This window comes from Orcinus orca, chromosome 5, assembly GCF_937001465.1.
Source record: "Orcinus orca chromosome 5, mOrcOrc1.1, whole genome shotgun sequence".
Lineage (NCBI taxonomy): Eukaryota > Metazoa > Chordata > Mammalia > Artiodactyla > Delphinidae > Orcinus > Orcinus orca.
In genome coordinates, this window is record NC_064563.1 from 112,531,446 (window position 1) to 112,547,326 (window position 15,881).

Consider the following 15,881-nt stretch of genomic DNA (forward strand, 5'->3'; position numbering starts at 1 on the left):
TACTTGGAAGATGAAATTGAAAATGAATGTCCAAAAATGATGCATTTTATTTTCAGTGCAAGTAGTCATTATAGCTAGAAGTCAGAATGCCAGCAGCTACTATATTCTAATAGCTGTACTGAAAATTTTGAAAGGTAATTCCACATTACCACATTCTGAATAGTGTTCAAAACAAAGTATCTGATTTACGCATGTTCATACTATAACACAAATAGGCATATTTCTTTACTGATACATGGAGTTTACCATGTTTAGTTCAGTGTAGTAAGCTTATTTAAAGGTATATTTACTTTTTAATTTCAACTTATAAAGCCAGGGAACAAATATTTATGTAAAGTATTTCAAATTGTGCCAAACAGTTTAGCTACACCGCACTGTAAGTTCCCTACTTTGTCATTCTTGTACCTTGTGTTGACTACAAAGTAAGGGTTTATACTTGTCCTTTACAACTTTTCTGAATGTCTTGGTAATGAGAGTTTGATTCATAATTAGGGAAAAGGATAATTTCCCAAGACATGAAATTGCAGCATACTTAGTTGTTACTGTATTTTAGGTTATATCTCTCTTAGAAATTTCTTGCATCCATGACAAGAGGGGAACAAATTATAATAATCATTTTCAGTATGTATTTCCTTACCAAAGATATTTTCCATTTGTCAGGTGAAGGAAAATATGCAGGATACTTTTGAGGCCATATAACAATAATTTGAAAGGGATTTTAGTGTGCCATTTAGAGAAGTAGCATATTTGGATAAGATGGACTGTACAACTAGATATATTTTTGTGTTTATCACTTAGTTACAGTACAATTTCCTTTAATAAATATCTGAAAAAGGTATTTTCTCTGTACCTTCCATATTTATATGAACATAAAGAGCTCAATCAAGGTAAAGTACAGCTACAGACTAGTGTACTTAAAGAATTAACCTTATTCAAAAAGAGTTCTGGTCTTTGCCCTCATTTTCTGGGAGCTAATCTCTAATCCCTTGGAATATCCTACCTGAAAAAATGACTTTGTTTTCCAGGGGGCCTTGGGACATGCCTGATAGTCTATACTGACAACACTTTATCATGGGAGCTTTGAACCAGAAGGTATCAGCTAGATCTCTGCATAGGCTAGAGGCTGAGGTCAGCCACATGGGCAGTCAGCCATATCCACATGACCAAACCCCACTAAAATTCTGGATACCAGGTCTTTGGTGACTTCCCTGGTTACCCATACTCTATGTATATTGCTATACATTATTGCTGAGAACTATCAGTGTTGTTCACAGTTCCACTGGAATCTTCAAATTTGGAAGTCTTCTAGACTCTATCCCATGCCTCTGTTCCTGTGGATGATTTTAATCTGTATCTTTTTACTCTATTAAATAGTGACTGTGATATTACAGTTTTCAATGAGTTCTGTGAGTCTTGAGTGAATTATTGAACTGAAAGGTGGTCCTAGGGACCCCTGGACTTGTAGTTTGTGTGAGAAGTGGGAATGGTCTTAGGGACCTCCAAACTTTGCAGAACTCAATATTTTCTCTTTAAAATTTGGTTTTGTGGTAGAACAGGAGTTAAGAACAGGTTTCTAGGACAGTTAAAGTGAGTCTGTGGATATAGAGAAACTGTCTTTTGAAGAGTACATAAATTAATGTTTTAAAGCACTTAAAATAGTGCCTGAAGCAGATTGAGCACTACATAAACATTAGTTCTTATTGTCTTCTTTATTTGATATACAGGTAAGATCCTTTAAGAATGACTTTAATATAGCAAGTACTAGTTAAAGAAATGTACGTACAGTCAGTCATTGCTATGATCTTAAGTGATTTTTGGTTGACTTGTGGCCAATTTCCATAGTTTCCATTCACCAGTTTTCATTCACTCTCTTAACGAAGGGACTGAGTTTTCAGTCCAGGATTCTTTGTTTTAGGATTTCCCTTCCTGTTGATGTGATAAAGTTTCTGTCCTTGTACCTGTCAGGCACAGATCTGAATTCATCTATTTTTCCCAGATCTTTTCCTAAGATAATTAGCCAAACATTTGTTTCTTCAATAGTTATTTCTGTCCTACTTTTTTTTTTTTTTTTTTTTTTGCAGTACGCGGGCCTCTCACTGCTGTGGCCTCTCCCATTGTGGAGCACAGGCTCCGGACGCACAGGCTCAGCGGCCATGGCTCATGGGCCCAGCCGCTCCGCGGCATGTGGGATCTTCCCGGACCGGGGCACGAACCCGTGTCCCCTGCACCGGCAGGCGGACTCTCAACCACTGCGCCACCAGGGAAGTCCATTTCTGTCCTAGTTTAGGACAGTCTCAGGAACTTTTTATCCTTTGCTCAATATAAAATGATACATTGATTTAATTTGTAATTGATTTGCATATAACATGTGCCTTGGGCTCTCTCTCTTAATACCTTTAAAATACTTGATAATCTTTATGTGATGATTAAATTCAGTACCTAGAAATCTAGTGATGCATCCTGAATTCTTATTTATAAGAATACCTTATGTATTTTCACTTTGATTTATTTTGAAACAATTCCTTGTATAATTTTTTTAGTGATAGGATCATTAATGTCCATTAGCTTTTGATTTAGGAGAAGTATTTTTATAAATCTTTTATATATATTTACTATATAACCAAAATTTAACTTTTATTGTGCACTAGTCCAGATAATAGACTAGTGACAAGTATTAGTATATTACCTGACTTCTTGTCAAGTTATTATAAAATATATTTTTTCTTCTCTAAGCAACAATTAGAACATACAGATTTCACTAGATTGATTTTCAATTAATTACTATGTCATTAGTATCAGTGATGATTTTCTTTTCATATATGAAAAAACTGTTACTAATATGTTTTGTATTCAAAACCAGATAATGAATAAATCATTCTTTGCTTCTCAGTGGGGACATATGTATTCATTAGATATGTTATTAATGAATTATACACAAATTATTCTCACAAAAATGTTTTATAACTTGCTGCTAATTATAACACCTAATCTCTTAAACTCATTAATATAGAGATATTTTGCTGTATTTTTAAATTATCTATATTCAATATCAGGAGTTCTCAAACTTATTCTTTAAAAGTCAAGATAGTAATATTTTAGACATTTGGTTCTTATGATCTCTGTTGCAATTACTTAATTCTGGCATTGTAGTACAAAAGAAGTCTTAGAAAATATGTAAAGAAAAGGAAGTGTCTGTAAGCCAGTAAACATTTATTTAGAAAAACAGACGGCCAGAGCATGGGCCACAGTTTATCAACCTCTGTTGTAGATTATTGACATGTAAATAGATAAATCAGTAGACAGGATGAAGCTATCTGAATATACTAACACACTATAATAAACTTCACCATTTTTATTGCTAAATCTTAATGTTTAAAACATAATACTATCCTATCAAAAATGACATTTGATTCTTTAATATTTACTTACATAAACCTAGACTAATAGAGTATTTTTCTGTGGAAATTCAAGAATAGATAAAAGATTGAAAAATAAAGGAACAGACCTTTAGGGTCATGTGGAAAAATATCAAAAACTCTAAGATATTTGCAATTGGAGTCTTAAAAAGAGACACATTATTTAAAGAAATAATGGCTGAAATTTTTGCAAACATAGTGGTAGATACAAATTTACAGATTCAAGAAGCCCAGCAAAACCCACATAGGATAAGAACAAAGAAAATTACCAAGACTTCTCATCAAGCCACTGAGAACAAAAAATAAAGAGAAAATCTACATTAATCTTATAATAACCACCAGGAGAAATAAGCATGCTAAGCACAGAGGAATAATGATTTAAATGATCATGGACTTCTTTTCAGAAACAATGGAGGTCTGAAGACAATGGAACACAGTATTTTTAAAGTGTCACCAAAATTAATTTCTACATCCACTAAGAATATATTTTAAAAATGAAATTGATATAAAGATGTTTTCAGAAAAAAGAAACAAAGAGAATCTTTTGCCAGAACAGAAAACCTGAACTTCAAGAAATGTGGAAAGAATTTCTTTGAAATGAAGGATAATGTTATGAAATGGTATTAGAAGATATTAAATCTGGAAGAGGAATCAAAGAAAAGAAAAAAATGATGAATCAAAGGATATTTTCCTTTTTAATATTCTTAACAATGTATAAGTATTTTAAAAGAAAATTATAATATATCATTGTCTTTGGGGTTTTAAAACATATGTAGTCATAATGTAGTATCTATGACAACTACAGTATGAAGGACTTGCAGTGAACAAATTTTTATATGCAGTCACAAGTTTTCTATGTTTTATGTCAGGTGTAAATATATTATTTTTAGAAGACTATGAAAACTTATGGAGGTGTATTTTAATCGCTAGAGCAAGCAATGAGAATGTGTGCAAATAGTCTTATTGAAAATGTCATTAAATAAACTAAAAGTCTAGAAATATTCCAGTAATCCAAAAGAAACAAGAAAAGAGAGACAGGGCTTCCCTGGTGGCGCAGTGGTTGAGAGTGCGCCTGTTGATGCAGGGCATACGGGCTCGTGCCCTGATCTGGGAAGATCCCACATGTTGTGGAGCAACTGGTCCTGTGAGCCATGGCCGCTGAGCCTGTGCATCCAGAGCCTGTGTTCTGCAATGGGAGAGGCCACAACAGTGAGAGGTCTGTGTACTGCAAAAAAAAAAAAAGAAAAGAGAGACAGAAATAAAAAAGAGGAAGATAAACAATAAATTAAAATAAAATTCTAGAATTCAATTTTAAAAATAATTGCACTAGATGTTAATTATTGCACTAAATATGCCAATTAAATGAAAGATATTGACAGAATGGAGAAAACTAATTCTAAAAATGATATTTTTATATAAAGTGTTATAGTTATGTTGAAAGTAATTGAACAGAAAAATACCAACTCAAAGCATAAGAAGAATAAGTGGACTGTGTGTGCTAAATTTTAAGACAAATATAAATGCAAGAGATGAAGGGTAGTATTTCATAATTATGAAAGATGAATTATTCAGAAAAATCAAACAATCAAAAATATATATGTTAAAAAATATATGTTCACTTTTGGACATATATTAAAAACATATGTAAAATTTATATATGATCAAATAACAGCTTCTAAATTTATGAAACAAGAATTGATAGACATAAAGAAATAGACTACATGATAAGCTGAATGTGTAACATTAAACTTGTCTTTCAGAAATTTATAAAAACAACTAGGAAAAATGTTAATAAAGATATAGATGTTTTAAAAAACACTCTCAATCACCTGGAATTGGTTGTGATGTATAGAACACTGAACCTAAAACCTTCACAATATGCATTCTTTTCAATTGTACATGGGACATTCAGCAAGATACAGCATTTGATGAAATTTAAACAAATGTCAAATAATTTAAAAGGCTCAAACAAACCCACAGCTAGCATCATACTCAGGAATTCTAAATTCAAGAAGAAGACAAGGATACCCATTCTCACCACTTCTATTTAACATAGTATTGGAAGTCCTAGTCACAACAATCAGACAAGGAAAGGGAATAAAAAGAATCCAAATTTGAAGGAAGAAGTAAAACTGCCACTATTTGCAGATGACATAAAACTTTATGTAGAAAGCATTGAAGTCTCCACTAAAAAACTATTCGAACTAATAAGTGAATTCAGTAAAATTGCAGGATAGTAGATTAATATATAGAAATTTGTTGCTTTTCTATACACTAATAATAAACTATCAGAAAAAGAAAGTTAAAAACATGTTTAAGGTCATATCAAAAATAGTGAAATACCTAGGAAAAACCATAACCAAGGAGGTGAAATACCTATATTCTGAAAGATATAAAACACCGATGAAGAAAATTTAAGATGATACAAAGAAATGAAAGATATCTCATGCTATTGGGTTGGAAGAATTAATATTGTTAAATGGCCATAATATCCAAAACAATCTACAGATTTAAGGCAATCTCTATCAAAATACCCATGACATTTTTCACAGAACTAGAACAAATAATTCTAAAATTTATATGGAACCACAAAAGCCCCTAATTTCCAAAACAATCTTGAGAGAAATCAACAAAGCTGGAGGTGTCACCTTCCCAAATTTCAAACTATGCTACAAAGCTACAGTAATCAAAACATCATGGTACTGGCACAAAAACAGACACAGATCAATGGAACAGAATAGAGAAAAAAAACCCACACAACTATGGTCAATTAATCTATGACAAAGGAGGAAAGAATGGAGAAAAGACAGTTTCTTCAGTAAGTGGTGCTGAGAAAACTGGACAGCTACATGTTAAAGAATGAGATTAGAACATTTCCTCACACCATATACAAAAAATAAACTCAAAATGGATTAAAGACCTAAATGTAAGACCTGAAACCATAAAACCCCTAGAAAAGAACATAGGCAGAACACTCTTTCACATAAATTGCAGCAGTATTTTTTTTTTTTGGATCTGTCTCCTAAGGCAAAATAAATAAATAAAAAATAAACAAATGGGACCTAATTAAACTTAAAAAAAACTTTTGCATAGCAAAGGAAACCATTGACAAAATGAAAAGACAACCTACTGAGTGGGAGAAAATATCTGCAAAAGATATGACCAACAAGGGGTTAATATCCAAAAAAATATAAACAGCTAATACAACTCAATATCAAAAAAAGCAAACAACCAGATCAAAACATGGGCAGAAGACCTGAATAGACATTTTGGCAAAGAAGACATACTGATGGCTAACAGGCACATGAAAAGATGCTCAACATCACTAAATATTAGAGAAATGCAAATCAAAGCAAGAGATATCTCACAACTGTCAAAACGGCTTTCATCAAAAAGTCTACATATAAATATTGACGAGGATGTGGAGAAAAGGGGACACTTGTACATTGTCGGTGGGAAGGTAAATTGTTGCAGCCACTGTGGAAAACAGTATGGAGTATCCTCAAAAAACTGAAAATAAAACTACCATGTAATCTAGCAATTCCACTCCTGGGTATATATCCAGAAAAAGCAGAAACAATAATTTGAAAAGGTAACATGCATCACAATGTTCATAGTAACATGATTTACAATATCCAAAATACAGAAGCAACCCAAGTGTCCATCAACAGATGAATGGATAAAGAAGGTGTGATATTTTATATATATATACACACACACACACACTGGAATATTACTCAGCCATAAAAATAATGAAATTTTGCTATTTGCAATGAAGTGGATTGACCTAGAGAATATTAGGCTTAGTGAAATAAGTCAGACAGAGAAAGACAAATACTGCATGATTTCATTTACATGTGGAATTTAAAAACTAAAACAAATTAATGTATATAGCAAAACAGAAACAGACTCAGGGATGCAGAAAACATACTATTGATTACCAGTAGGGAGAGGGAAGGGAGGATGGGAAAGATAGGTACATGGGATTAAGAGATATAAACTACTATGTATAAAATAGATAAGCAAAAAAATATGTTGCACAGCACAGGGAATTATGGTGGTTATTTTACTATAACTTGGAATGTAGTCTGTAAAATTACTGAATCACCATGCTGTACACCTGAAACTGATATAATATTGTAAATAAACTATACGTAAATAGATACATAAATGCATAATTAAAAGACTCAGTATTATACAGAGTTAAATTTTTGAATAAAATACAATTATGGTAATAAATTATATATCTCTGGAACCATAAATTCTATGAAGATTAACAATACACATAAATAATTCAGAGATCAAGGAAGAATCTCTTTCTCATACACATACATACACACCATAGGCACACACATGTACAACATGAAAATATTTTGAACTAGAGAGAATAACATATCAAACAATGATACAGCTATAAAAATAGCTGGGGGATAAATTTAGTCTTAAATTTTATATTAGAAAAAAATTGAAGGTAATTGTATCCTTACACAAAAGACTCTTCCTGTCCGATTCATTTAGGTGAATTTCTAGAAGAAGCCTGATTAACATGTGCTAGAAAATAATCAGAATTATTGTTTTCTATAGGTAAATGAGTAAAATAATTGAAAGAGAAAGAAGCCATGAAGGAAATTTCTGTAAGGATGATGTTCTCTCTTGTTTGGGAATTTGATTACAAATGGCATATGCATGAAGCTTGACTACCACTAGGGTAACCAAAAATGATTCACAGTAATAAGTTAAAAATATTAGAGGACTTCCCTGGTGGCGCAGTGGTTGAGAGTCCGCCTGCCGATGCAGGGGACATGGGTTCATGCCCCGGTCCGGGAAGATCCCACATGCCACGGAGCTGCTGGGCCCGTGAGCCATGGCCGCTGAGCCTGCATGTCCGGAGCCTGTGCTCCTCAACGGGAGAGGCCACAACAGTGAGAGGCCCACACACTGCAGAAGAAAAAAAAAAAAAAATATATATATATATATATATATATTAGAAAGAGTATTCTCTGACCAAAGTACAATAAAATTAGAACTCCATGACAAAATCAATAATTAAAAACACATTCTTCTTGGAAATTTCAAAATTTTATTAATCAACTATTGGGTCTAAGGGAAATTACAGTCTGAAATTTCAGAACATCTTGGAAATGATAATGAAAACAAAGCAACTGGAATTATGGAATAGCAGTTATGAGAAAGATTTATAGTAAATAAATTTATATTAAAGAGATCAACAAAAACACAAAATATTATTTATACATTTTTATCTTGCATGTTTTAGTCATATTAAATATATAAATAACAAAAAATGAAAAGAAATTAAATACATAATGTATAATCCTAGAAAAAGCAACAATTTAAACCAATAGTCAAAGACTGTTTTTAATCCAGTTATCCTTCAATTAATCAAGGGATTAGTAATGAAGACATGCTATATACACTGATATTAATAGCTTTCTTGGATATATTCTTAAGTAAAAAATAGGTTGGATGATACTGTGAGTAGAGCACATGAAGAAAAGTCACAGTTCTCTGTTTTGTACAATTAGCTTTGGATGTATTTTTTTGTAATTATAAAACAAAGTTATATTACAGGAGCAAATCCGAAAAAATGAAAGTAAGATAAAACAAATGAATATAATTATATTAAGCTGTTTGCATAGCTCATATAGAGCAAATATCTTCATTGATTTTAAAATGTAGTAATATGACTGATGGGATATGTCTTAAAGAGAAAAAACTGCAAAGAAAAAAAATGAACTTTTCACTATTCAATTGTTGATAGTAATATTGGTATTTTTATTCAGAAAATGGCCTACAGGATAAAGAAAATTATTAATTATGACAATATAATTATGAATCAAGTTTTTCAGATAAACACATCAGTATAAAATCAAAGAAGTAAATATCCAGAATCCTACATATGGTCTGGAAATATCAGAATGAACTTATGATTTATTTTCTTTATATATATATATATATATATATGTACTTTCTGGCTTTATCCCTTGAAAAGGAAAAGATAAGACCAATGAATATCACTATTGACAGATTATTGTCTCAATATCATTCTAATATGAATGAGGAGAAATAACTGATTCCAGTTCTATGACAAGAAATATGCAAATACTTTGTCAGGAAAGAAGGAAACTGATAAAGATAGAGGTCATGTCAAGAAGGTGTAGAAGTTGTCCTGAATTTGCTCCTACTGGCCAAAGATATGACAATTTTGAGCATCAATAAGCATGATAATTGTGAAATATTGAATCATATCCAATAATTTGAGTCCAGAATATTATGTTACTCAGAAATGTATATTAATAACACATAGGTCACCTTTGAAAAATTCTGGAAAGCAACTCCATATTCTGAATATTGGCAAATGAAGAGAAATAAATTTTTAATCTCTCTACCAGGGACAAGCTCTGCCTCAGAGTAGCAAACAAACTTTAAGGGAAAGTTGTTTTGTGTAGTATTACAGCTAAACAAGAAGAAGGGCTGATAGAATCTGAACATTTAGCAATCCATGTCAAAAATGGAACTGGGGGCTTCCCTGGTGGCGCAGTGGTTGAGAGTCCGCCTGCCGATGCAGGGGACATGGATTCGTGCCCCGGTCCGGGAAGATCCCACATGCCGCAGAGCGGCTGGGCCCGTGAGCCATGGCCACTGAGCCTGCGTGTCCAGAGCCTGTGCTCCGCAACGGGAGAGGCCGCAACAGTGAGAGGCCCACATACCGCAAAAAAAAAAAAAAAAAAAATGGAACTGGGTAGATAGATTTATCGTTCATTATGGAATAGGAAAAATAGTGATTATCATTTATATGTTTCCTGCTGGAAGAGTATACCACCTATGAAGTATTCTTGGAAAAAGCAAAGTAAACAAGCAAACAAAACAGAATCAGACCACGATTCTAGAATTAACATTCAGTTGAAGGAAAATACAGGTGACACAGCAATACGTTCAAAGACACTGCATGGAGATATTCAGCAAAATCATAAAACAAGATGAATGGCGTTTCTTTTTTTTTTTTTTTCTTTTTTTTTTATTTTAGGTACAAGTGACAAATATATTTCTTTTTATTGTTAAGTTTTCTCTAATGTATTTCAGTAACTGAAGTGTTTTATTTTATTTTATTCCACTGTTGGCCATAGTTTGAGCCCTACAGACTCCCTTCCCTTTCACCTCAAAGCGAGCTCCTTTGTATGTAGCCACACACTCATCATTAGTGTAAAGATCAGGCTGGATCTGCTCCCAAATCTTCTTCTTAGGATTCAGCTCCTTGTCAGGCTCTCCAGGGAAAGCATCAAAGGTAATTCTGTCTCCAGGAACAGACCCATTAGGAGGTGCCAAGATTTCAACTTTGTCTGGTGAACTAGCACACATCACCATTGCCTGAGATACTACTCCCCTCATCTTTGCAGGTTTCAGGTTACAAAGTAAAATCACCATCCGATTTTGCATCTGTTCAAGAGGAACATGATTCACCAGGCCACTGACAACTGTTCTTAAGGCTGTTTCTCCAACATCTACCTCTTCTACATACAAAGAATCTGCATCAGGGTGTTTTCTGGCAGTGATGATACAACCAATTCGAAGATCCAGACGGGATACATCAATAGGCTTAGAGTCAGCACTTCCTCCTGCTGGTTGTTGTTTTTTCTCCTTTTTCTCTCCTTTCTTTTCAATTTTCTCTTTCATCTTTTTTTCTTCTCCTCCTCCTCCTTTTATCTGCTCTTTGGCACCAGAAGATATGGCTGTTATTGGTATAGACTGTATCACATTTTCAGAAACCGCAGAATCAGCTTGCAGTGGAATACCAGATGGGAATGGTATCTGTTATACTCCATTTTGAATTTCTTAATTAGCTCTTGTTTCAATTCTTCAATTTCTTTCTTCAATTTAGCATTTTCAACTCGAAGTTTCTTCTCTTCTCTCAAAGTTGCCTGCAAAATTGCTTTCTCCTTAAGAAGAGCAACTTGCTGCTTAAGATATTCAATAATTTGATCTGCCTCGGCACCCTTCTGTTCCAGTCTCTTGAGAACGGCATCACTGGTTGCCATTTTTGCCAAGAAACGGCAGAAAATCATGTATGGGTGAACAGGCGGAACCTCGGCCGTCTTGGCCCGGAGCCGGTAAGGACAGCCTCCCGCTCACGAAGGCAGCAAGAAAGGACCCAATGAGGTGTCCTCGCTAAACGCCTGAGCGGTCCACAGGTTCTTCTTCAAATTCAGTGGCCCCCTTCCCGTACGCTGCCACACCACACTCCCCGTCATCCATTCCTTCAGCCAATAACGCCAACCATTCCGCACCTCTTCCTCGGTCTCTGTATTTTGTCGCCAGGTTGGGCGAGAGGCAAGACGCCGGACGTCGGGGTCTTTCTTTAGAGTTCTGGCCCCGTTTCTTAAAAAAAGAAAAAAAAAAAGTTAAGTCATCAATGTAGAGGCAGAGACAATTATAAATTAAGGGACTTTCAAGAGAAATATAAATGACAAGTTACTGGCTTTCTTGTGCTTCCTGATTGAAACAAATTGTAAAAGCAATTATAAGGCATAAGAAATCTGAGGAAATGCAAACACTGACAGGCTATTTAATATTAGAATTATTAATTTTTAGGTGTTACAGTGGTTTGGGGTATGTGCATATTTTAATTAAAGAACTTCTGTCTTAGAAATAAAGTAACTGATTATAAACACTGATGCATAATTTTGTCAGCTTCCAGTCAAGTCCCATATTTAAGCAAATTTCCAACGTAAACTGGAAATCAGTTTTGATTTATTAACCAAGGTTTTTGATTATGTTGTACTGAAATAATAATTTCCATATATATATATATAGATAGATTAGATGGATAGATTATATATATATATACACATATGTGTGTATGTGTATATATATATATACATACATATATATGCAGATGGATGGATGGATTGGAAGGAGAGAGAGTGTGACAGATGAGGTGGAGGAAAGGAGGGCAGGGGAAAGGAGAGAAGGGAAAAGGAGGGGAGAGGGAGGAAGAGGAAAGGACGGGAGGAGAGAAAAGAGCATGTGCACTATTTGAATGCAGTTGCACAAACACTGTCTCATAAACCTACTATTCATCACCAGATATTTTCCTATTTTACTGTGAGTTAATTCCCTTCAACCCCTTTTTTCCTTTCCAGTATTTCTACAAATGTAATCCCAAAGGGGAAACTGCAAAAACTTAGATCTCTAGTAAAATTGTTCTTGCATTATTATCTAGGTTAAATGATTGTAGCTGCTTTATGAATAGTCAAGTATTTATGTGTAAATATATTTGATAGGCAAATAGAATGATCTTTATTGAAGTTGAAAAAATGCACAGATGAGTAGCTATTTAACACAGAAATTTAAAAATATATATATGTGATATTGTTAATTGAATGATGGGGAATAGTGGCAAAATATTACTTATTAAAATATATTCAAAACCAGTTAGAGCTAAGCAATTAATTTAATAATAACATAGCTGTTGTGTGCTCTGAGAGGATTCTCTGGAATCATTAAAGGAGGTAATCTAACTTCATTGCTATGTAAAAATGTACCTGAATTATCATTAGTCACTTCTATATTTGGTTTATTATATGTATTATATTATCTTGGAATAACAAAATTCAATTAAGAATTCCTTAAGGGGCTTCCCTGGTGGCACAGTGGTTGAGAGTCCGCCTGCCGATGCAGGGAACACGGGTTCGTGCCCCGGTCCGGGAAGATCCCACATGCCGCGGAGTGGCTGGGCCCGTGAGCCATGGCCGCTGAGCCTGAGCGTCCAGAGCCTGTGCTCCACAACGGGAGAGGCCACAACAGTGAGAGGTCCGCGTACCACACACACACACACACACACAAATTCCTTAAGTAAAATGATTTAGGCAACATATAATTTATATGGTCATTTTGTTCAGCTAAATATTAAATCTGGCAGGAAATTATGCCTTGGTTATCATTAAGTTATTGGCAAGAGAATTATGTAAAATAAATTAGTCCTTAAAAAGCGAAACCTGAAAATTATTTAATGAACAACAACAAAAGGAGTGTGTATTACTTTGCTGTATTAAAAATCACTCTTTGTAAGAATTGTGATGATATGGTTCAAGAAAATATACAAGGTTCAAGAATAAACCCTTTCTTTATACCTATTTTTGCTCTTCAGCTACTCAGCATGTGTTTCAACTTAAAAAAAAAAATGTATCCACCAAGTATATATAATAGCTGTAGACTCCTATGATCCTGTTTAACAAAATAAAACAATAAGTGCAAATTCAATTAAATATCATTTGTTGATTTTTTTAAATATCCGGCACTGTAATACCCTTTCTCTGTTTAGATACACTGTCCCGCTTCCTTCTAAAGCAATACATCATAATGAATTATTTATTTCAATGAAAATGAATTATATTTTGAGAATTTTTGGCATCTTCATGACACCTCATAGCTAACTATTCATGTGGAGTGAAATCCATAGGCCAATTTATAATTCTTATTGCCGTTTTCTCTGAAGACAACTTAGTTGTACCTCAGTGAGTTAATTCTGCTATTCATCCCTTATATAATGTAAATAAATGTCTATAATTTTTCCCTTTTTCAAATCTAAAGGGTGTTCAAACTGTTTATAATTAGAATCATGTATCAAGATTATGTTTTACTTTGTATAACATTTCCAGTATGAAATGTGGAATCTATGCAATTTAATATTTATTCTTATATTATTTATTCTATTGTGGAAAATAGCAATTTTTTAAGGTTTATAGAAGTTAGCACTCTAAGCTTGATTCCACTGCAAAATAAATAGTAACTCTTACTGAAAAAACATTGTACCTTAATTTTTTTCATCTTTATTGGAGTAAAATTGTTTTACAATGTTGTGTTGTTTCTGCTGTACAACAAAGTGAATCAGCTATATGTATGCATATATTCCAATATCTCCTCCCTCTTGAGCCTCCCTCCCACTCTTCCTATCCCACCCCTCTAGGTCATCACAAAGCATTGAGCTGATCCTCCTGTGCTTTGGAGCAGCTTCTGCTAGACATCCATTTTACATTTGGCAGTGCTACTCTCTCACTTCATCTCAGCTTCCCCTTCCCCTTCTGGGCATGTCCTCAAGTCTGTTCTCTGTGTCTGTGGCTTTATTCCTGCCCTGCCACCAGGTTCATTAGTACTGCTTTTCTTAGATTCCATATATATGTGTTAGCATACGGTATTTGTTTTTTCTTTTTCTGACTTACTTTACTCTGTATGTAATGCTCTAGGTCCATCCACCTCATTCCAAATAACTCAGTTTCATTCCTTTTTATGGCTGAGTAATAGTCCATTGTATACATGTGCCACATCTTCTTTATCCATTCATCTGTTGATGGACACTTAGGTTGCTTCTATGTCCTGGCTATTGTAAATAGTTCTGCAATGAACATTGTGGTACATGCCTCTTTTTGAATTATGTTTTCTCAGGTTATATGCCCAGTAGAGGGATTGCTGGGTCATATGGTAATTCTATTTTTAGGGTTAGCTTTTGCACAGCAAAAGAAACCATAAACAAGATGAAAAGACCACCCTCAGAATGGGAGAAAATATTTGCAAATGAAGCAACTGGCAAAGGATTAATCTCCAAAATATACAAGCAGCTCAATATCCAAAAAAAACACAAACAACCCAATCCAAAAATGGGCAGAAGACCTAAATAGACATTTCTCCAAAGAAGACATACAGATTTCCAACAAACACATGAAAGGATGCTCAACATCGCTAATCATTAGAGAAATACAAATCAAAACCACAATGAGGATCACCACACACACTGGTCAGAATGGCCTTCATCAAAAAATCTAGGAACAATAAATGCTGGAGAGGGTTTGCAGAAAAGGGAGCCCTCCTGCACTATTGGTAGGAATGTAAATTGATACAGCCACTATGGAGAACAGTATGGAGGTTCCTTAAAAACTAAAAATAGATGTACCTTAATTTTTGTTGAATATTCATGACAAAACACTACTTATGGACTGGATAAGTTGGAAATTTAAACTGGCCACTCTTAAATTATTAAAATATGCCTGTAGGATAAGTTTGGGAGAATATAAGAATACTTTTTAAATTTTATATTATTAATATCCTTTCTGAAGTACAGATTTTTATTTGTAGGAGATCTGCCATATTACTTTCTGTTCATCACTGGATACCCATATCAATCTCTGATGATATCCTCTCTCTCTCTCTCTCTCACACACACACACACACACACACACACACACACACATATTCTTTTTCAATGCCAAGTGTAAATCTTCAACTTTTTAAACAATGGAAATTCTGTAAATTTAAAAAAGGGATGCATTATTTTATACTTTTTAAAGTAGAGACAGACAACATTCCCTAGAGTTTTACTAAATCTTCTCTTATCTCTGCATGTCTGTCTCTATCTACCTACTTTAAAATAGGTCTGTTTTTATAGATTCCCTA

The 15,881-nt window shown here is 33.9% G+C and overlaps 1 protein-coding gene across 1 annotated transcript; it reads right to left on the minus strand.

The window, feature by feature from the left end:
- Positions 1-10,462: 10,462 nt before the first annotated feature.
- Positions 10,463-11,554, minus strand: LOC101279565 (aminoacyl tRNA synthase complex-interacting multifunctional protein 1-like). The gene is given in 2 exon segments (XM_033433376.2): positions 10,463-11,269; positions 11,272-11,554. Coding segments are annotated over 2 exon segments (960 nt in total). The 5' UTR covers positions 11,498-11,554; the 3' UTR covers positions 10,463-10,535.
- Positions 11,555-15,881: the final 4,327 nt, after the last annotated feature.